The 21427-nt window shown below is 46.1% G+C and overlaps 2 protein-coding genes across 2 annotated transcripts in view; both read left to right on the top strand.

The window, feature by feature from the left end:
• Positions 1-13533, top strand: part of ZNF512B (zinc finger protein 512B) — a 28927-nt gene extending 15394 nt beyond the window's left edge. Inside the window, exons 9-17 of the mRNA XM_018560364.1 lie at positions 1612-1736; positions 3210-3302; positions 4666-4764; positions 4922-5089; positions 5371-5574; positions 6740-6841; positions 8508-8570; positions 10072-10170; positions 13035-13533. Coding sequence (XP_018415866.1) covers positions 1612-1736; positions 3210-3302; positions 4666-4764; positions 4922-5089; positions 5371-5574; positions 6740-6841; positions 8508-8570; positions 10072-10170; positions 13035-13322 — 1241 coding nt within the window. The 3' untranslated portion in view covers positions 13323-13533. The remainder of the gene's footprint in view (positions 1-1611; positions 1737-3209; positions 3303-4665; positions 4765-4921; positions 5090-5370; positions 5575-6739; positions 6842-8507; positions 8571-10071; positions 10171-13034) is intronic.
• A 7388-nt stretch (positions 13534-20921) lies between these two features.
• Positions 20922-21427, top strand: part of UCKL1 (uridine-cytidine kinase 1 like 1) — a 22644-nt gene continuing 22138 nt past the window's right edge. The window contains exon 1 of the mRNA XM_018559769.1: positions 20922-20965. Coding sequence (XP_018415271.1) covers positions 20937-20965 — 29 coding nt within the window. The 5' untranslated portion in view covers positions 20922-20936. The remainder of the gene's footprint in view (positions 20966-21427) is intronic.

Here is a 21427-nt window from a genome sequence, read left to right on the forward strand (position 1 = left end):
TTTATTTACACACACTGCCTGGCCAAAAAAAAAGTCACTGCCTGGATTTAGCTATGCATATAGGTCAGAGCCTTCCATTGGATAAGTGTTATGATCTGGGGTTGCTTCAGTTGGTCAGCTCTATGTTTAGCAACATTATGTCCCCAAAAAATGAGGTCAGCTGCTACCTGAATATACTGAATGACCAGGTTTTCCCATCAATGTATTTTTTCTTCCTTGATGGCACATTGGGCATATTCTAAGATGACAATGCCAGGATTCATCGGGCTCAGATTGTGAAAGAGTGGTTCAGGGAGACATCATTGTCACACATGGATTGGCCAACACAGAGTCCAGACCTTAACCCCATTGAGAATCTTTGGGATTTGCTGGAGAAGACTTTACACAGTGCTCCGACTCTCCCAACATCACTACCAGATCTTGGTGGAAAATGAATGCAACTTTGGCTGGAAATAAATGTTGTGATGTTGCATAAGCTTATGGTAACGATGCCGAGGTGAAATGCGTGCTGTAATCAAAGCTAAAGGCGGTCCAGTGAAACATTAGAGCCTGTGACTTTTTTTTTGCCCAGGCAGTGTGTATATATATATACACACCAAGAAGGAAACTGTGACTATAACACCACCTGAGACAAACTACTAAAAAATATCCCTTCATTGAAAAACATATAGTACAAGCATAGGTTAAAAACCAAAATATCCTTCCCAAAACCCATAGAACAGAACAGCGTTGTTCAAATGTACCTATTCATATACCCTGAGGCCTTGCTCACACCAAGCGCAGAGCAGGTGCAGAGCAGATCAGTTGCAGACCTGATCAAAACTGCGTCCAATGTATTCCTATGGTATTTTTTGCTCCGGTCCACATCGCAGCGTGCAGGTCCAGAGCAGGTGAAAAAACTGCAGCAGGCCCTATTTTACCTAGCTGGATCTGCAAACGCATGCAAATGCCTGGAACGCACTGAAAGCCCATTTTAAACATTAAAAAAAACTTTTTTAGCCAAAAATGCGTCAAAACGTGTCAAAAACGCATCTAAAAGACTAGCATGCGTGTGCAGAAACCTGACCGGATCTGCTCTGCATTTGGTGTGAACAAGGCCTAAACCTGAGACAGTGAAAATAACATGCAATAGGATGCAATCAGGTAAAGTGCCAAATACAAGATATATTGTTGCACATGTAAGTTAAAATTGCTACATGGAGTTCTTATACGTATAGAATGTAGCAACACAAAACATCTTTTCCTTAGCTGGCCAGGTATATCCTTCCTCTTCTGCCCCATTGTTGGCTGCGCAGTTCTATGCAGTATTGTCCTATGAGCCTTGGCTTTGTGAAGACTAACACCCCTGGGAGTGTGTCCATGACAGAATAGTCTCATAGGAAGTTGAAGCGGAGTGGCAGCAGAGGAGGGTGTGGGGGGGGGCAGCGCTGGAACATGAAGAGGGTAAGTAGTATTACACTTTTTATTTTTTTAAACAGGGTAGTGGGAAGAATCTTAGCATCTAGTTTGGGGTTTTCAACATCCCATTTTGTTATAAAATATGCATTCTCCTTTAAACAAAATGGAATATTGGATAAAGATCACTTTCACACTTCTTTCCCCCTGTACCAGGCAGTGTGGACGACAACTTCCATCGACAGACTAACAAAAGGGGGGAGGTGACCTGTCCGAACTGTGGATCGGTTACCCGTAAGACTGTAGCAGGGCTGCGGAAGCACATGGATGTATGTGAGCAGGTGAGACGCCGTATGTGTTAACCAGTGTGCCGCTCTGCGTTTTGCGTCTTTATAGGTTCAATGTTGGCATTGGGTGGCTCCATATTCGCCGATGAAGTACAATTGCCCTAACATCATGCCGGGACTTTAGAGTCACCAGTTACTCAGTGCAAATGTTAAAGCCTGTATGGCAGTTTCTGAGCTTGGGCATTTTAAGGGAATACTTTTGAAGGTTCCGCCATGTCCAAAAAAGAGTTGCTTATGGTTAAAGGTGGAATTAGCCCAGATCAATTGACAAACTTGCAAAGTCGATTTTCCAGTCCATGCTTCCATGCTCAACTCTGTCGCCTTAGGGTGAATTCAGATACTGCTCCATAGGCAGCAATAGGGTGGTCTCCACATAGACTAAGCAATGGTGTAGATGTTAGTTTAAGGCTACTTTCACACCATCTCCAGTGTGTTCCACCACGGTTAACTGCTGGATTGCATACTGTCCGGCGTACTGTTGAAAAAGCCAATTCATCGAAATCTCCAATTACGTCGCGTCCAGTGATTTGTTAGTAGGATATTTGGATGAGTTGGCTGTAGTGCGTGTGTGCCACCCACGGCATTTTCGGAATCCTCGATTTCTCTAATGCAATTCACCGCGGCTGTGTGGCTTCACAAGCCTCATCGAGTTCTCCAATTCCCCTTACTGCGCCAGCGCGCCCACACAATAGCATTATCAAGTTCTCCAATTCCCCTCACTGCGCCTGTGCGGCCACCTGTACAAAGTTACATAGTTACATAGTATTTGAGGTTGAATAAAGACATTAGTCCATCAAGTCCAACCTATTAGGATCTCATTCTAGTAGTACCTGTACCCCTGTATATTACGGTCCCTTAAGAAATCGTCCAAAAGTTTCTTGAACAATTCCACATTCTTTGCTGAAATCACTGTCTGTGGCAGTGAGTTCCAGAGCCTAACTGATCTTACAGTGAAGAACCCCCTTCGCCCCTTGTGCTGGAATTTTTTTTCCACCAATTTTAGGTGGTGGCCTCTAGTTTTTGTAATGGAGTTAATTTTAAACAGTTTATCGCTAATGTTGCTGCCACCATTGAACATTTTGTACATGGAAATCATATCCCCCCTCAATCTCCTCACCTCCAATGTGAACATGTTTAAATTTAGTAGCCTTGTCTCGTAGCTCTGGTCCTCCATACCCCTAATTAGTTTGGTTGCCCTCCGCTGGACTTTTTCCAACTCAAGGACATCTTTTCTTAGTACTGGTGACCAGAACTGGACCGCGTACTCCAGATGAGGTCGAACCAATGATCTATAAAGTGGCAAAATATTTATATTATATTTGCAATATTATATTTGCAAACCCGCTTCATTTTTCCTAGATATTTTAAAGTATCTGCCATGTTTAATAGTGATCATCTCCTTTAAGCTTGCCAGTCTTTTATGTCTGCTAAGAAAGCATCCTGACTCTGCCTCTATGTCACTATCAGCTCCAAGAAGCTCTGAGGTGTCAGCACTGCAGGAAACAGTTTAAATCAAAAGCCGGACTCAATTACCACACTATGGCTGAACATGTCAATAAGGTAAGTGAATGGTCTTTGTGCTCTCTCTCTTGTCTTTATGCAGCCACACATTAAAGGAGAACTATGGGGTCAGCGTTTTCCCCCATAGTTCTCCTTAGGGTAACGGGAGGACGCTAGTTTGTGTCCTCCCGTTACCCTAAGCTCAGTATACCGCGAGCTGTAGCTCGCGGTATACTGAGCTTAGGGTAACGGGAGGACGCTAGTTTGTGTCCTCCCGTTACCCTAAGCTCAGTATACCGCGAGCTGTAGCTCGCGGTATACTGAGCTTAGGGTAACGGGAGGACGCTAGTTTGTGTCCTCCCGTTACCCTAAGCTCAGTATACCGCGAGCTGTAGCTCGCGGTATACTGAGCTTAGGGTAACGGGAGGACGCTAGTTTGTGTCCTCCCGTTACCCTAAGCTCAGTATACCGCGAGCTGTAGCTCGCGGTATACTGAGCTTAGGGTAACGGGAGGACGCTAGTTTGTGTCCTCCCGTTACCCTAAGCTCAGTATACCGCGAGCTGTAGCTCGCGGTATACTGAGCTTAGGGTAACGGGAGGACGCTAGTTTGTGTCCTCCCGTTACCCTAAGCTCAGTATACCGCGAGCTGTAGCTCGCGGTATACTGAGCTTAGGGTAACGGGAGGACGCTAGTTTGTGTCCTCCCGTTACCCTAAGGAGAACTATGGGGGAAAACACTGACCCCATAGTTCTCCTTTAAACTTACAGCCAACTTAGCAAATTTTGATTGTGGAAAAATTCCCTTGGTGGCTTAAAGCAAACCCAATTTGCTTTTTTTTTTTGTCCCATCTCCAGCAGCAGATACTTACCTTTGCTTTGTTCCACCCCGTTTAGCACATTCAGCTTTGTTCCCCCACTACCCTATTCATACTAGTGGGTATGGGGGAGCATGTGACTCACTCACACAATCAGTGCTATCACATAGGGAGTCCATAGCTCTAGTGTTACACAAGACTTTCCTTTACGCTCCTGGCAACAGAATGGAGGGGCTGGTGGAACAAAAGGAAGGTATTTGCTCCTAAGGTGGCATTCCTATGAATTTCTAAATAAGAACCATTCATCCTTTCCAGCATAGGGATGTGTCTGGCTTTGTGCAGAGCGCTCCCTTTTTTGATGTACCCTATAATGGTGATCACATGACTTTGTTAATGTGTAGAGCCATGTCATTTTTTTTGTCAAGCAACTTTCACCTACACAGTCACACGGCATGGCCGCTTTTGAATTCTGTAGCAAAATCATTGTGCTCATCCCTATGAGTGATCTGACTCTCCACAACAGCCGGACTGCTGAACCCATCGTGTTGGCCATGGGATGATTCTACTTTACTTCCCTCAGAATTTTGTCTTTCTTCCTTTCCCTTTAGTCTTCCAGCACTAACAAGGTCCCAGTGAATGACCCCAGGGAGCGGGAACGCCTGCGCAAGGTTCTCAAGCAGATGGGAAAACTACGCTGCCCCAAGGAGGTAAATCCTTATGACAAAAGTCAAGTCATCTGCAAAGAGCAAATCCAAAGGACAACTAAACTAAACTATGTTTAAAAAACAAAACTACCTGGAGTCCCAAGTCATTAAAAATGGAGTGCTTTCCTTTTAGAATAACCCGGTGTGTCATTTTTCCTAGAATTGCATGGCCTCATTTTCCAGTCTTATGGGTTACCAGTACCACACTCAGCGTTGCGGGCGAGAACAGTGCGACCGGGAGAAACTGCACTTCTCCTGTCCTCATTGTAGCAAAGCGTACCGATCTAAAGCCGGGAGAGACTACCACGTGCGCTCCGAGCACTGCACAGTAAGTTCACGTATGGTGTCTTCATTGCAGACTGTGAATAACACTGGGGCTGTTGTAGCAGCCAATTGGATTGGAGTGGGTGTGTTTGTGAATTCCTTTCCTTTATTACAAATGACAAAGCCAAAGGGGGTTCCCAAACTGACAAATTAAAGATAAAAGAGATTGAGGTGAGGTGGACTGGCGCACTACAGCTCTATGAACAGAGCAGGTAGGCTGTATTCTCTGTATGCATTTCAACGCTGCATTTTACATTTTGACAATGCTTTCTTGGTTCTACCCAGGACCTAACCAGTCCAGAGGAACCTGAGCCGACATCAAAGCAGGAGGTGGAGATCGAGGACTTTGAACGGACCCCGAGCGGGCGAGTACGGAGGCGCTCGGCCCAGGTCGCCGTCTTCCATCTACAAGAGATCGCAGAGGATGAGCTGGCAAAGGAAGGAAGCCGAAAGAGGATGAAGGAGGACCTTGTACCGGACAGTAAGAGGGTGAGGTGGAGCTCATTCCATTGGGTAAAGGGTAACTTAACACGAAATGTGTTTTAGTTATCCATTGATGGTTGCAGGTGGTGTCACCCACTGGATACTTGTATCTGTCTGGGATTCATGATAAGCTTTCCACACCTAAGTTATCAACTCCACCCATCTGCCACAGCCATGAAGGCGAGGATGGACAGCCTGGAACTCTGGTCTAGATTTCACTTATGGAGTCATTGACAAATATGAGCAACTGTACACATCACAATACAATTACAAATGTTCCCATTGCAATTTCTTTTTGGTGTGTGGGCTTAATGCTGAACACCAGGTACACAGCTAAACACACACACACATGCATATAAGGTTGTTGTTTTGTCCTTTAAAGGATTTTTATGTCTGTCCATCAGGTCTAGGCTGGTGACCTGACATTGCTCCGCTGCCGTAAAGCAATATAACTTGGTCTTGTCCATCCCCCCAGCACAGTGAAGGAAACACAATAGGCTGCTGAAGTCATCTCTCTGTCACTTAGCTTTCTCCTCCTGTCAGCATGTTTGTTTTTAACACATGACCACTGTAGCTCAACTGATTGGCTCATTGTGCTGCCCGGCCTTCTGCCAATCTGAGCTCTGCTTTACTGGGGATTGCAGTATATTGATGCCAAAGTCAGGTACTTTCAAATTTGCTTGGAGTTCAGCTTTAAAATTGTATGCAGTGTAGTAAAAAAATATTCCTACCATTGAGCAAAGAAGGACGCACACTGACGTTTATTAACAAAGGCTGACAGCTATCCAGTGACATAGTAATATTAGGCTTTGTCTCAGATGAGAGAAATGATGCCCAGCCTTGGTTAAAACCCACCGCTGATCTGCTGAAAGTGGGTCAAGTTTAGACAATGTGGGCAGGGGATGGCACATCGATGTGCGTGGCTGCATGTAGACTGCAGAATGTGCTGGTTACGTAGGTATTATTCAGCAGACATGCCTTGGACATTTTATAGAGAGGGTGTATCTACACAGATGTCTCAGAAGACGCTGATCCAATGTGCATTCATCCTTGATGAACAGCTCTCCAACCTCCTACAAATTTAGACCTTTAAAGTCTTATGTTACACCTGTTAAAGGACCCGTCTATGTATAGAGGTGGGATGATGGCTAACATGTGTCTTCTATGACAGCTGAACTACCTCCGTCCTGGCCTGCCGACCTTCAACCCCCAACTCCTGGACACATGGAAGAACAGTGTTAAGGATAACGGCTTCATCTGCTGCCCTAATAATGTGAGTCACTGTGTATGAAGTATTCTTTATATTCCTACAACACAATGCACATCCTGTGAATGCAATATTTAAAGTGTAACACCAGACAAAAGATTTGTTTTGTTGTGGGTAGAAAAAAAAAAGTTTTTTTGTTTTTTTATTGCTGCCTGTGTCCCTCTTGGAGATTCTCACACTTCCCATCCTAGTAACATGTTGTCACTTGAGAAGGAAGTGTGGGACAATCTCCACAGTGTGGCACCAGAGGGTGTTAAATACCGGCACTGCAATAAACGGCTGATGGAGATTGTAACCTCCTCTACTAAGAAAATTGTTTGTTTTTTTATTATTGCTGCCTGTGTCCCTCTTGGAAATGTCCCCACAGTTCCTATCCTGGGCAGGAAGTGTGTGTCACTTGGGCAGGAAGTGTGGGACCATCCCCACAGTATGGCAACAGAGGGTGTTAAATACTGGCACTGCAATAAACAGCTGATGGAGATTCTAACCTCCTCTACTATGAAAATAAATGTGTTTTTTTTTTCATTTGCTGCCTGTGTCCCTCTTTCCCCACACTTCCCATCCTGGTGACATGTTGTCACTTGGGCAGGAAGTGTGGGACAACCTCCACCGTGTGGCAACAGAGGATGTTAAATACTGGCAAGGGCTCCAAACCTTTTACACTCTATCCAAAACTAAAGAAATCAATTAAAATAATTAAATATGTGCTTAGTATAAGGATCAATAAATCATTACTAAAGGTCCTAGTCAAAAAAAAATACATAAAATCCCTGGTACTTATATAATATACTTAGTAAGCATGTTTCTGTATACCCTGAAATGCACCTCGAAATGCACCTTCACTATACTGTATAAATACAGGAAATGAATGGTTAAATGATACAAATCTGAGCATGTGAACGGAGACCATGTCTGTGTAACTTTGACCCTTGCTGCACCCTGTTGATCTCCTGGAACAGTTTCACTTCAGGGCTGGGGTAAAATGATAAGCTACGACCCCCCCGTCACTTAGGTGCAAATAAAAAGAGCTGAAATAATCAAATGATGTACTAAAAATATTTTGCTGCCTACACAGAGCGCAGGTAGCCATAGAGAATGTGGGTCAGGTGGTCGCTGAGATGTTGGAATATTCTAACTTTGAATTTAATTGATCATTTTTAAAATAAAAAATCTTCAGTTCACCTAGTGGGAGCTGGATGTGGCCGGAACATTTTTCCGCAAAGGCTGTGTGACGGTGGCCTGGTTGGAACTTAGGAATGGGGGTGGAGGTAAGTATTTTGGTAGGTGGCTGCCACTCAGGTGGTGGGGGAAAAAATTAAAGGATGCCAGTAAGGGAGAGCCTAATACAGTGTAATAGAATGTCCGGGCTTGCTCAGGAATATATATATAAAAATATTATAAATAAGTGTTTTGTTTTGACTAGTAACAATATTGTGGTGTGATGCGGTGCCATTCGTTCTGAATGGGACCCCAAGGCACTTTGCAAAGGACATGCTTTGTAGCGTACGACATTATTGCGCTGCAGCGCACGTCCATTGCAGAGTGCTTTGGGTGCCATTCAGAGTGAATGGTACCAAACCACGGCAACGCATGTTAGTTGCATCGCTGCAAGATAGTGTGAACGGGCCACAAAAATGTCATTGTTAACGTTTGCTTTCTCTTTTGTCACTAGTGTTGTGAAGCAATATATTCCAGTGTCTCTGGGCTGAAGGCTCATCTTGCCAACTGCAACAAGGTATATATATATCATCCATTATGGTGACTTACCATTGTCCTCATTAGTGGCGGCTCTAGCGAGCAAAGGTCCCCATTCAATTACATGGTAGTAAATATAAACACTCACTGCATATAGATAGGTCTTTGCAGGGATCCCAACCTGAAAGAAGCACTTTCAGGGAGGTGTCCCTCTCATTTCCGGGAGGTGCCCCCCCCCCCCGCCCCCCATCCACGGAGGAGAGGTTAGGGGGGGCTGGGAGAGAGCACCCCCCTGAAATGATGGCAGATAGCACAGGAAGCAATAGCTTCTTTGCTATCTTCAGGCTTTCATAGCGGGAGACTCCCGGAGCTTCCGGGAGAGTTGAGATGTCTGTCTTTGTGATACCCCAAACTCTCTTTTGGTCCTTCACTTCCAGCCCAAAAGCCATCAAGAGGAAAAGTACTCTGCATGTCCCCATGTACCTCTTGGATATTACAGACCAGTGGCATTAGAAACAATGGCTTCTGCTTCTCGCATGACTGGGTGTAAGTGGTGATAGCAGGTTGGGGACCCAATGTGAGCCTCTAAATTGCAGAAGGCCCTTGTGCAGTTCTACATTCTGTACAAATGCTCTGTCTACCCCCTGGCTGTCATGCATAAAACAGGAGCTCAGTCCTCAATGGCATTCTTTTAAGACTCCTTTCATTAGTGTGAGTAGAAGTTGTTAACACATCAAACACACTGCATGCTGCATGTATTTGTAGTGTACCACTTCTAAACGCTGTGTGTTGTTCCACCAACATTGATATTTATTTTTTTGCTATGCCTTTTCCCCTTTTGAATAGGCACTAGAGATTGTTGTAACCCCCGAAAATGTTAACTGCAATTCAATTGGTCTGTATAGGCAACGTAGACACATTCCCCTTCTTCCTACGAGGCCCCATTTTGGAGTATCAGTAAATGGCATTATGTTGAACTCCAGGCAAAGCGTTAAATACACAGTTGGAGCACATATGTGTGAAGTGCAATGCTTTTCAAAGTTTGTAACTCTGTTAGGTTATACTTGCGGCCTAGGCAGCCCTGCCACACTGCACAGTCAGGTCCTGGGCCTTTCTAGAGACTATATTACAGTTAAGCAACGCTGCCTGCCCCAGCGGAACCTGGGTATTGACAGTTTCCAAAAGAAATGTTAGTGTTAGTGTTGCAAGTGTGACAATACACTTATTGCAACGTTTCGGGGTCACACAGGATCCCCTTCATCAGGCAGAACAAGTGATGAAGGGGATCCTGTGTGACCCCGAAACGTTGCAATAAGTGTACTGTTGCATGAAACGTTAATAAAAAGACGTTCATCTACCTTGGAGTGCCGGTGTCCATAATTTCCTATATACTATTCAGACGGTGGCCATCCGTCGACTACTGATGCACCCAACCTATTACTACGGATTAGCGGTAAGGAGTGCAATGGGTACATGGACTGTAAGTGTAGCAAGTGTGACTTCTTCGTGAGTTTGGCATCTGGCCGCTTTGTGTCTTGCAGGGTGAGCACTCGGTGGGCAAATACAGGTGTCTCCTGTGCCAGAAGGAGTTCAGCTCTGAGAGTGGAGTGAAGTACCACATTGTAAAGACACACTCACAGGTGAGGAGGCAGCAGAGAACACGCTTCTATCTGGTTCTCCCCACTGACCACCCTATAGGCCAGAATACCCAACCCGTATAAGTAAATGGCAGCTTGTAATAGCCAGGCTGTGTGTCAGGGGGGGGGGTGGAACACGTGAGGGGATAACCACTTGTGAGGGTCATAGGCCCCCTTTACAGGGCAAAGAGACTTTCCAGAATGTTGGAATATGTCAAAGATCTGTTTTAACCATTATTTATTTACCTCCTTAGTAAATGATGCCTTCATCTCAGGATTAACAAAAACACAATGGGTGCGGCATGGAGCAGCAGCCCAAACAAGCATAGAAAGGTCACTCACTGCCCGTTGTTGGTGACCGATCTGTTCTTCGATAGCTAACCCACTGGTGTATCCAGGGCGGCACATATGGCACATACCCTGGGCGCCACTTGAAGGGGGAAAGTTCACTAAACCACGGAGACAGCTAACTTTTTTTCACTCTGGCAGGCATCCCGTCCAGCTCCTGGCAAACAATCGCTGCCAGGAGCTGGGCGGGACGCCATAGGTGCATTTTATTGTAGATACCCCTCTGGGCTAACCCAAATCATTATAAAGATGGCTGCACAGGGTCCTTGCATGCAAAGTGTTTATTTTGTTGAAGGTATCACTCCACCCAGTGCATAGCTCGGCTTTCTTTGGGTAATAATGTCCTGGAAAATGTATTTTTTCTATCTTTTGGTACAAAGCATGGCAAAGTTATTTGCAAATTCATTTTTTTGTCTTCAGTTTTGCAGATTTTTTTGTGACACTGAAAACCAGAACCAAAAAAATGAACCAAAAAAAAACCCAGCAAAGCTTTGGCCTTTTCTAATCTTTGCTGTTGGAAATCAAAGGAAAGCCATGCGTAAGCTATAAGTTGCCAGAGTCGTACCTTAAACAGAGCTATGGACTCCCCATGTGGCAGCACTGATAGGCCCAGCACTGTCACATGCTTCTACATACCTGGACGTCCTGTGTCTTTCTTAGCACTGATAGGCCCAGCACTGTCGCATGCTTCTGCATACCAGGACGTCCTGTGTCTTTCTTAGCACTGATTGGCCCAGCACTGTCACATGCTTCTGCATACCTGGACGTACTGTGTCTTTCTTAGCACTGATAGGCCCAGCACTGTCACATGCTTCTGCATACCTGGACGTACTGTGTCTGTCTTAGCACTGATAGGCCCAGCACTGTCACATGCTTCTGCATACCTGGACGTACTGTGTCTTTCTTAGCACTGATAGGCCCAGCACTGTCACATGCTTCTACATACCTGGACGTACTGTGTCTGTCTTAGCAGTGATGGGCCCAGCACTGTCACATGGGGTAAGTCACATGCTTCTGCATACCTGGACGTACGTACTGTGTCTTTCTTAGCACTGATAGGCCCAGGCTGTCACATGCTTCTGCATACCTGGACGTACTGTGTCTTTCTTAGCACTGATAGGCCCAGCGCTGTCACATGCTCAGGCATACCTGGACGTACTGTGCTGGACGTACTGGTGATGGGCCCAGCACTGTCACATGGGGTAGGTCACATGCTCAGGCATACCTGGAAGTACTGTGTCTTTCTTAGCAGTGATGGGCCCAGCACTGTCACATGCTTCTGCATACCTGGAAGTACTGTGTCTTTCTTAGCAGTGATGGGCCCAGCACTGTCACATGGGGTAGGTCACATGCTCAGGCATACCTGGAAGTACTGTGTCTGTCTTAGCAGTGATGGGCCCAGCACTGTCACATGGGGTAAGTCACATGCTTCTGCATACCTGGAAGTACTGTGTCTGTCTTAGCAGTGATGGGCCCAGCACTGTCACATGGGGTAAGTCACATGCTTCTGCATACCTGGAAGTACTGTGTCTTTCTTAGCACTGATAGGAGCAGCAGGGTAGCAAAGGAAAGGTAAGTATATGCTGGGTATATATGGGAGGATTAAAGCAAATCTATTTCTTTGCCATGAAGGGACAAAACATTAGCTTTAAAGCTGACCACACACATTAACACTGGGCTGCTTGAGCCAACTTGTATGCTGCTCAGTGCAACCCTAACTAAGACCTTTTTGTGACTGAGTAGAAAAGAGATAGACCCTCTATCAGGTTTTTATTGCCGTGTCTGTCCTCGCTAGGGAGATGCAATCTCATTTTCTAATATGACGACAGGAAGTAAAGGGAATTACAAATGTTACAACTGTCACCAGAATACGAGAAACGAATCTTTCTTTCGCATGTTTCAGTTGTGTCTTCCTCTTCACTTCCTGTTGTGTCTACAGGACAGGAAGTGAATGAAAAATCTAAATTGTCCCCCGCACCCGGGAACAGCACTGGTGACGACGGATGGGTAAGTATATTTTGCTTCGTAGTGTAAGAAACAAACGATGTTATTAAAGATGAGCTTTAATAGCAGCCAGTCAGTTAACAGGTTGGGACATTATTCCTTTTCCGTTGTCAGGAGACGTCAGTCACCCGATAACTATGATTGTGACAGTGGGGCCTATTCGCAGTGCTGATGACAGAGGCACCATATTGCTTTCCTGTCATGTGACCTGTTTGCATGGATGAGAAGGGCAGTGACTGGGACCTGGACGAAGTGTCCTTCCTACGGAAAGCAAAACACAAAGGGGGGAATTCATCAAAACTTGAGCAGACAACCAATCAGCTTCTCTCTTTAGTTTTGTTCAATTAAGATTTGAAAATGAAAATGAGATGCTGATTGGTTGCCGTGCACAGCTGCCCCAGATTTTGTCTGCTCCAGTTTTGATAAATTCCACCTCCCATCAATGACATTTCCCACCCTTGTCCCATAGCTGTGTTGTGGTAGTGCAGTGCTTAAAGCTCTCTTTGTATTCTCAGAACTGGTTCCGGGTTTCTGCTGTCTCTGCGGCCATTACACGGAAAAGAAAGCAGAACTTCTCTTCTAATAAGTCAGCAATGGAAGCGATCGGCAAGAAGAAAAAGAGGAAGATACAGGAGGAAAGCCCGGTCGGTTCTCCTCCTTCCGCCGCATCCCCGGACGCAGAGACTCCGCTTGCACTGAACACACACCCTAACAAAGCGACAGGCGGCGATAACGCGCACGCACATAACGCGCCGCCCGTCGTGAAAAATCAGAAAGCCGCGCCAATTAAGAGAGGGAAATAACACGGCGTGACGCACGACGCTAATCACAGAATCCAGTTTTGTAGCCCTCAGAAAATGGTATGTATGGCGTTTCAGAGGCTTCACGCTGACGCACTTCTGTCACCTTACACAGGACCAAATGAGATGAATATAAATGATCACTCTACAGATTTATAATCCGGATAGAGAAGTAACCAGATGTAAATGAAACATTTTAAGATTATATATTAAACTGTGGGAACAGGGGGGAGCGCAGTCCTTTCTGGACAAGAGGCAGGTGAAGGGAAGTCACATGACCAATTCCTTAGGCAGTTCATCGAGGGATCATGGGAGGAAGAATTGCTTGGCAAGGATGATTGTGACTGTCGGAAGGCCCAGATGGGAGCACAATAATCGGGTGAACCGTCCCCCGGGGTAGTTTGGTTTGGCTATCGTTTTGGTAGACTGATATCGCGCACGTAGACGTCTACCATCAGTCTGTCGCAAAGCACCGGTGTGGTCAAGCTCTGATGGAAGCAGACATTGCGTGAGTGGTGTGCTTATGTCTGGGGCATTAAAGCTTAATCTGTTCCCCTTAGATCTAGTATCGGCTACCTACGTCATGTAGTGGCTCCCTTTTATAAGAGAACCTGTAACGACTGGGCTTATGCATGAATCGGAATAGTCAGTCTTGAATGATAACAATCATGCGTACTTACACATAGAACATTGATTTTTTGACCCTTTTGTACTTTGAGGCAGCCACTTGAAGTCTGACTATTGCTGCCTCGTCCGTTGCCAGACCTCACGTACTGTCTCCCAGCTTCTGAGTTTGCATGTCAGTACCAAGTAACAAAGCCCCATTCTCCTACACTGCCGGGGCTGTGTTATTTCATGCTGTTGCAACCTAATGTGGACCTCACTAAAAATCCCTCCAGACCGGCAGGGCCCGATTTCCCACAAGGCCAACCAAGGCCCGGCCGAGGGGCAGCAGGGAGTAGAGGGGCAGTAGGGGTGTGGGACTCCTATCTCCCGACACTCGGGACATGCAGTTCTGGGTGGGTAGTTGTTTTCTACATTTAGCCCTACTTTGGGCAAGCAGAGCTACTGCCGACTGGGTGCCACCGTCACTATGTAGCTTCCTCTCCGCTGGAGCCCAGATTCCAGCGCCCTCAGCCCAAACCTGCCTAGTTATTGGAGGGAACCAATATATTAGGACAGAAAACTAAACTCCCAAAATAATAAAGATTTACCCCAAACATCAGGCAACAGTTGAAGTAAAAACAGGAACCGACTTTATTAAATGTATTTATTAGCACAGAATGTATACAGTTCTGGTCGTCTAAAAACATAACGCAATCAAAACATCGAGCAAACAATCCTGTCCCGGTTTCCTTCATGAAAGAATAGGGAGAAGGGAAACAAACAGGATGGGATTATCTCCTGAGTGTCTGCAGTATGGTAATCTACTCATCTATACCTGGAGTCAGCTACATGTAGAGTCAGCGATGTTAATCTCATCATTAACACACTGAAACGAATGGACAACAAGACTGTAAGCAGTTCTATTGGAAGTCTATGTCCAGAATGATCCCCCTTCAGTGCTGCTGGATTCACATCCTGTACCTATAATGAGCACAGGGTGCAGCACATCCACTGTACACATAAATCTGGGATAATAGTTCCTTGTTACCCCAAGAAGTCCGAAGAGGGGGGGGGGGGTCTCCATAGTCCTAGGTCCATAGTCATTAGGAAGGAGGCTAGCCCCCAGGCTTCCCCAACAGCCCCCGTGACATTTGAGTCCATCACATTACATATTTTGTAAGTAAAATTACAATGACTGTGTTTCCACTTCCTTGGACACTAGTGATGTGATGTGCCCAAGCGTTGCATCCTGGGAAGGTTACATCAGCAGAGCATTGCTGGGAAATCTCATCTGTAATCTCACGAGATCTCAGGGAAAGGCATTTTCCTCCCCTGAGATGATGTGCACGGTCACCTGTCCTCGTCACATGTTCCAGAGTTCCAGGAAGTAAAGGGAAATGGATTCATCTGCCCTTAGTAAAAATGGCCGCTGTTAGAAGAATGGGGAGGAACAGAAAAATAAGGCATGCAACGAATACAAAGCCGCCAATTATCTAGAAGTATCTGTTTGTAGATTGTCTTTACTTAGGTGTCTTTGTTGTCATTTTCAATGAATGGGTAAAATTCCTATTCAATGCATGCTCCACCCCCTTATCAGCCCCACCTCTTCTTTTACTTCCTGCCAAAGAGACATCTCCTTGCTCTGTCTGCTTCTCATACGCACACTGCAAACTCTTTAGACGGGAGTTCTTCAGGTGAATGACGGGCCCTTGCTGCATATAAGCCAAGCATCTCAGTGCTATGTAACTATGTTACATCACAGTCACAGATCACAACATTCAGGGGGGTACAAGACATTTGGCCTTTCAGTAGCCTGAATCTGGGGCAGCCAAAGTTTAGACCGCCAGCTGTGGGGGAACTACATATCCCATGAGGCATTGCAAGACTGACAGCCACGGGCATGGCTCCCAGAGGCAAAAGCATGATAGGATTTGCAGTTTCACCACAGCTGGAAGGCCTAGGTTTGCCTACCCCTGACCTAAACACGTACCCTTTTGCTAGTAATAATTTAAGGTTGCATATCATTTCTTGCATAAGTCCATCATGACTGGTTCTCTTTAAGAGTAAAGGTGTTTTGCCTTTTGAGTCCCATTTAAAAGTTAAAAGTTACTGTAACAAAAGCAGCAGCACCTTGCTGGCGTATGCGTGCACATGCCATATATCAGCATGGGCAGGCTGTGGTACCACCAGCCACAAACAAGGAGCAGGCCATGCTGCCATTGCTTTATCATAGCATAGGAAGGAGCATTGGCCATTGTTGTAGCCCGGATGTGGTGTCAGCCTGAGGTCAGTGGTACCGGCACCACACGCTGACCGCTCTCCAGCTGGCGCATTCATACGGACTTTATCTAGCAATAAAATGGTGGCGATGGGCTCCTTCCTGCTTCTTCCACCATCCACCAGGGAAGTCACATGGTATGTACACCGTAAAGAAAACCTGCTATAGATAATTAAAGACCAACGTCATCCAATCTTCGTTTTGGGAAAGGAAGGGGGGGTAGATCTTTGTCAGGTATTTATCGTTGTCTTTCTGCCCTGGTAACCCCCATCCGCCCGACCTTTCTTGTCCGAAGAGCAATGGGAAAGCTCCCCATTGGAGACATAGGCGGCAACACAAATTTGGCTGGAGTTGGGCATTCAAACAATAAGACGGAAACCCAATGAGAATCTTTTTTTTTTTATTATAGGTAAAAGGGGGGAAATGTATCCGATAGAAGGATTTATACTGCAGTGCAGACATACTGCATTGATCACTAGGAGCTTCTTGTGGAGTTGCACTTTAAAAGAGAAGGTAAATATAATGAGAATATATCAGACTGCAGTGCGTACAGGGGGTGTGCGAGCCACAAAACGATGTACATTCTTTATTCTGTGCGATTTTAGATTTTTATGAAACATTTAATTTATATATTCAGTAAGCACTTATTATTTTGTCAGTAAGGGTCATTTACTAACGTAAAAGGGCTGAGTCGGCAAACGCCAGGAGGCGGGCGCCAACCGGAAAGCAGCCACGTGTCCTGGTGGCGTTCGGACGTTCGTAAATGGACCTTAGTGAGTAGTCTGTTCTCAGGAGACAGCTGCACATAGTAAATAGGTTGATGTTACCGCACCTACTGAAGGTCATTTATTCTGTTACAAAAAAAAGGCGAGGTCAGCCATTTAAAGTGGGACAGTGGAAGAAGCCATTATGTGTCACCGGTCTCTAGTGATTGGATAGGCTGCATTCTCAGTGATGTCACCGGTCTGTAGTGAATGGACAGGCTGCATTATCAGTTATGTCACCGGTCTCTAGTGAATGGATAGGCTGCATGCTCAGTGATGTCACCGGTCTCTAGTGAACGGATAGGCTGCATTCTCAGTGATGTCACCGGTCTCTAGTGAATGGATAGGCTGCATTCTCAGTGATGTCACCAGTCTCTAGTGAATGGATAGGCTGCATTCTCAGTGATGTCACCGGCCCCTAGTGAATGGATAGGCTGCATTCTGCATGCATGGCTCTCTTCCTCTGCACAACGATGATACATTCTCTCCATCATTCCCGAGTGTAAATGGCTGACCTAGAAGAAGCATTTATTGAACCCGCGTAGATGCTTCCTTTGCACACACGGCTGTACACGACATTTGACATTTTATGCACATATAATAAGTTTGTATACGGCTAGAGTTACAGACACCTGTAGAGATATATGTGTGTAGGTGCCTACAGCATAACCCAGCTGAATATACAGGGCTAGCCTATGTTATGGTTTACTTCCGTAGAACGTTTGCTGATTACCGACTGTTCTTTGTCATTCTTTATCTGTCATGTAGCAGCTGGCTTCATATTACAATAAACCCACATGATTTAACACTGTCCTGTCTCTGACTGCTCTTGGTTCCATAATGTAAGGACTGGACTAGCACTCTTATACCTCCACACCGGCCCGGCAGGTGGAATAGACGTTCCCACTCTGGAAAAGGTATTGTTATTATGGAGGTATTTATCATTTGCTGCCTATTTCAGCTCGGCATTTCCAGTACTTATCCCGGCAAATCAGGTTTGAAAAATATAACCTTCCATATTGTTTCTCTTGGTGTCCCCAGACATCTGTAAGGTGCTGCCAAAAGTCCCACCAGCTTAGATTTACTACTTCTGGGCGGCTTCACTGCCATCCTCATAGATATGCCACTTCTCTAAACCAGGGTTGGGCAACCTCGGCACTCCATTTGTTGTGGAACTACAAGTCCCATGAGGCATTGCAAGACTTTGACAGCTACAGGCATGGCTTCCAGAGGCAGAGGCATGATGGAATTTGTAGCTTCACCACAGCTGGAGTGCCAAGGCTGCCTACCCGTGTACCCCTTCCCCCCTTCCAGCCCAATCAGGAATGCCAGTTGGAGGGGGGCATTACTTGCCCCTTTTAGACTCGCATTTGTGGGGCATGGAATGTGCCCATTGTGTCTCATTGAGGCGGGAGGTGGTGTGTGTAGGTCATAGTTTTGAGCAGGCTTGGGTGGACTGAGGTGGACTGGGTTCACACCAAGCCCAAGCTCAGCATAGCTTCTCGGCCTTTTGGCTCAGATCAAGTGTAGTATCTGTTCTTATCAGTTGCTGGGGAAGAACGACACCTCCTCTGGTCTGGGGAGAGGTTGTCTAGTATTCTATTGCATCCTGGCATAATAGGTTCTGAGTACTGGAGGAGGTTGCGGACGCCTTGCTAACAACTCTTCGTTAATGGGTGCGCTTGGCAGTCGGACCTCTGTAAGGTGCTCAGACTCCTGATAAAGAATGGATACGAAGCTTGGTCGAGGCTGGAGGGTTGGGAGGCGGCAGAGCCCGTGGTGTTGTGCCCCCTGGGGGTGGCGTCCCAGGGGTGCTCAGAGAGTCGCTGGGGTCCGGGACCTACCCACTTTGACTCACTGGTCACTCGGTCACACACCACATTGCATTTTCTGCACAACGCCTCTTGGACAGGCCTTATGGCTAGTCCGGGGCAATATTTTTGCACTCCGGCCCCTAAGGTCTGTCAGCGTGGTGCACTGGCACTTTAGTATTATTTATTGCACTCTATTCACGATTGCACGATTGGCTTTTTTTCAAAGCATTGACCCACAGATGCAGCGGGTGCAGGTTCCTTCGGGGCCTTTTCCTGATGTGGGGAGGAGATTCTGTGCCCTCATATAGGGTTCTCTGGGTCCTCTCTCTTCGGGAGAGCCCCCTACCTAGTACTGTGAGGGACCTGTTTTGGCAGGTCCCCAATGGATCGGGGTCCACCGGCCTTCGGGTTGGTGGACCAACAGTCTCAACCCCTGTCAGGAGCCTTGCACCCCGGGGGTCGGGAAAGTAGGTCCCGTCTTTTGAAGGACCAAGCACCCTTGTGCACGTTTTTGCGTGCTGTGATTTCACGGTTCACTTTTTTTGTTCACAGGGGAAAGTTTGTTTTTGATGCACGTCCACGGGCTCTTAAAAAAAAAGCTGGTCATCAGTGCTAGGTGGCATGCAAAGCTCTGGCTCCTGCAGACTCTTCCTCCCAGTCCCGGTACATACAGACTTTCACCTAAGGGTCAGGAGGAAGTATGAATGGTGACCCTTGTGTACTCCATTGAGATCTACAGTGGCAGAGGGGGACCTGTGGTCTCCCCATTCAGATCCTGTCAAAGGATGACATGGCCGTGCAGGCGGAGCCACGCTCACCCCTGCCGAATTCAGATAATGACAGAGAGAAGAACCTGGCTCTTCACGTAAGTGAGGGGGGGGAGGGTTTGAGGGTATTTTAATCAATGTAATATATATATATATATACGGTATGTCCTATAATGAATGAAATGTGGATACCCACATGCTGTATATTACAGTATAGACATGTCATGACTATTAGGGGTATACAATATAATCTAGTGTCCGTGCCATGTCTATGAGGGGTATACAATATAATCTAGTGTCCGTGCCATGTCTATTTGGGGTATACAATATATTCTAGTGTCCGTGCCATGTCTATGAGGGGTATACAATATAATCTAGTGTCCGTGCCATGTCTATGAGGGGTATACAATATAATCTAGTGTCCGTGCCATGTCTATGAGGGGTAAACAATATATTCTAGTGTCCGTGCCATGTCTATGAGGGGTATACAATATAATCTAGTGTCCGTGCCATGTCTATGAGGGGTATACAATATATTCTAGTGTCCGTGCCATGTCTATGAGGGGTAAACAATATATTCTAGTGTCCGTGCCATGTCTTTGAGGGGTAAACAATATATTCTAGTGTCCGTGCCATGTCTTTGAGGGGTATACAATATATTCTAGTGTCCGTGCCATGTCTTTGAGGGGTATACAATATAATCTAGTGTCCGTGCCATGTCTATGAGGGGTATACAATATAATCTAGTGTCCGTGCCATGTCTATGAGTGGTATACAATATAATCTAGTGTCCGTGCCATGTCTATGAGGGGTAAACAATATATTCTAGTGTCCGTGCCATGTCTTTGAGGGGTAAACAATATATTCTAGTGTCCGTGCCATGTCTTTGAGGGGTATACAATATATTCTAGTGTCCGTGCCATGTCTTTGAGGGGTATACAATATATTCTAGTGTCCGTGCCATGTCTATGAGGGGTATACATTATATACAATAAAGCTCTCCTTTATATGTGTATCTGATATATGTGGCTGTGATCTTTATACTTTGACAGTTCTGGGTTTCATTGTACAATATAACAATATCATGTAGTCGCCATAGATCAGACATGGGGATTATCACAGACTCATTCTGAACTCATGTGGCCATATCATGTCTATAACGAGACATTACACAACCCGCTTCTGTCACATAGATTACAGATTAGTATCTCGGTCACCATGGTGACTGTCCCTAACAAGCACGCTGAGAGACGCTGGGAACCGCGGGTGCTGCCGGGAGTTGTAGTCCGGCGTATAATGTCGCGCTGTGTGTGGAGCTGGAGGAGGCGCCAGCTCGGAACTACAATTCACGTCATCCATAGCGTCTCCTGCTAGTGTCACTCCCGGAAATGGCGGATGATGGAAAGGAGGCTGAGAGGTGAGATGAAGGGAACCCGGGACTTGGGGGGGAGGTTACTATGGAAACCGGTTAGTGAGCCTGGTGGTTTCTATGGCAGCCTGCTGGTTGCTCTATGGAGATAGGTGCAGCCGGCCTGTGTGCTGGGGCCTGCTGTGTCCTTCCTCTCAGGGTAGGCTATAGCATGCTGGCCAGCTAATAAACGTGGTGCCCTCATCACCATAACAACCACATCCTGCCCATAATGATAGGACGGCCTAATTACTGCCATTGTTACTTCATAAGGGACATTAAACACTTAGTGGCCAGAAAAATGGAAACCCCTTCGAGGCATAGCATTGGACCACCCTAGGTCCTGGTCACAATTCACATTGCTTTGTTGCTTTATACGGGTTCTGTAGCCTTACATTGGAGGTCAGTGGGAAGAATGTCCCTTACATTTGGGCTTTTTTTTTGGGGGGGGGGGGGGGTCGGGTTTATTAC

The sequence above is a fragment of the Nanorana parkeri genome, unplaced genomic scaffold (assembly GCF_000935625.1).
Source record: "Nanorana parkeri isolate BGI_ZX_2015 unplaced genomic scaffold, ASM93562v1 scaffold17, whole genome shotgun sequence".
NCBI lineage: Eukaryota > Metazoa > Chordata > Amphibia > Anura > Dicroglossidae > Nanorana > Nanorana parkeri.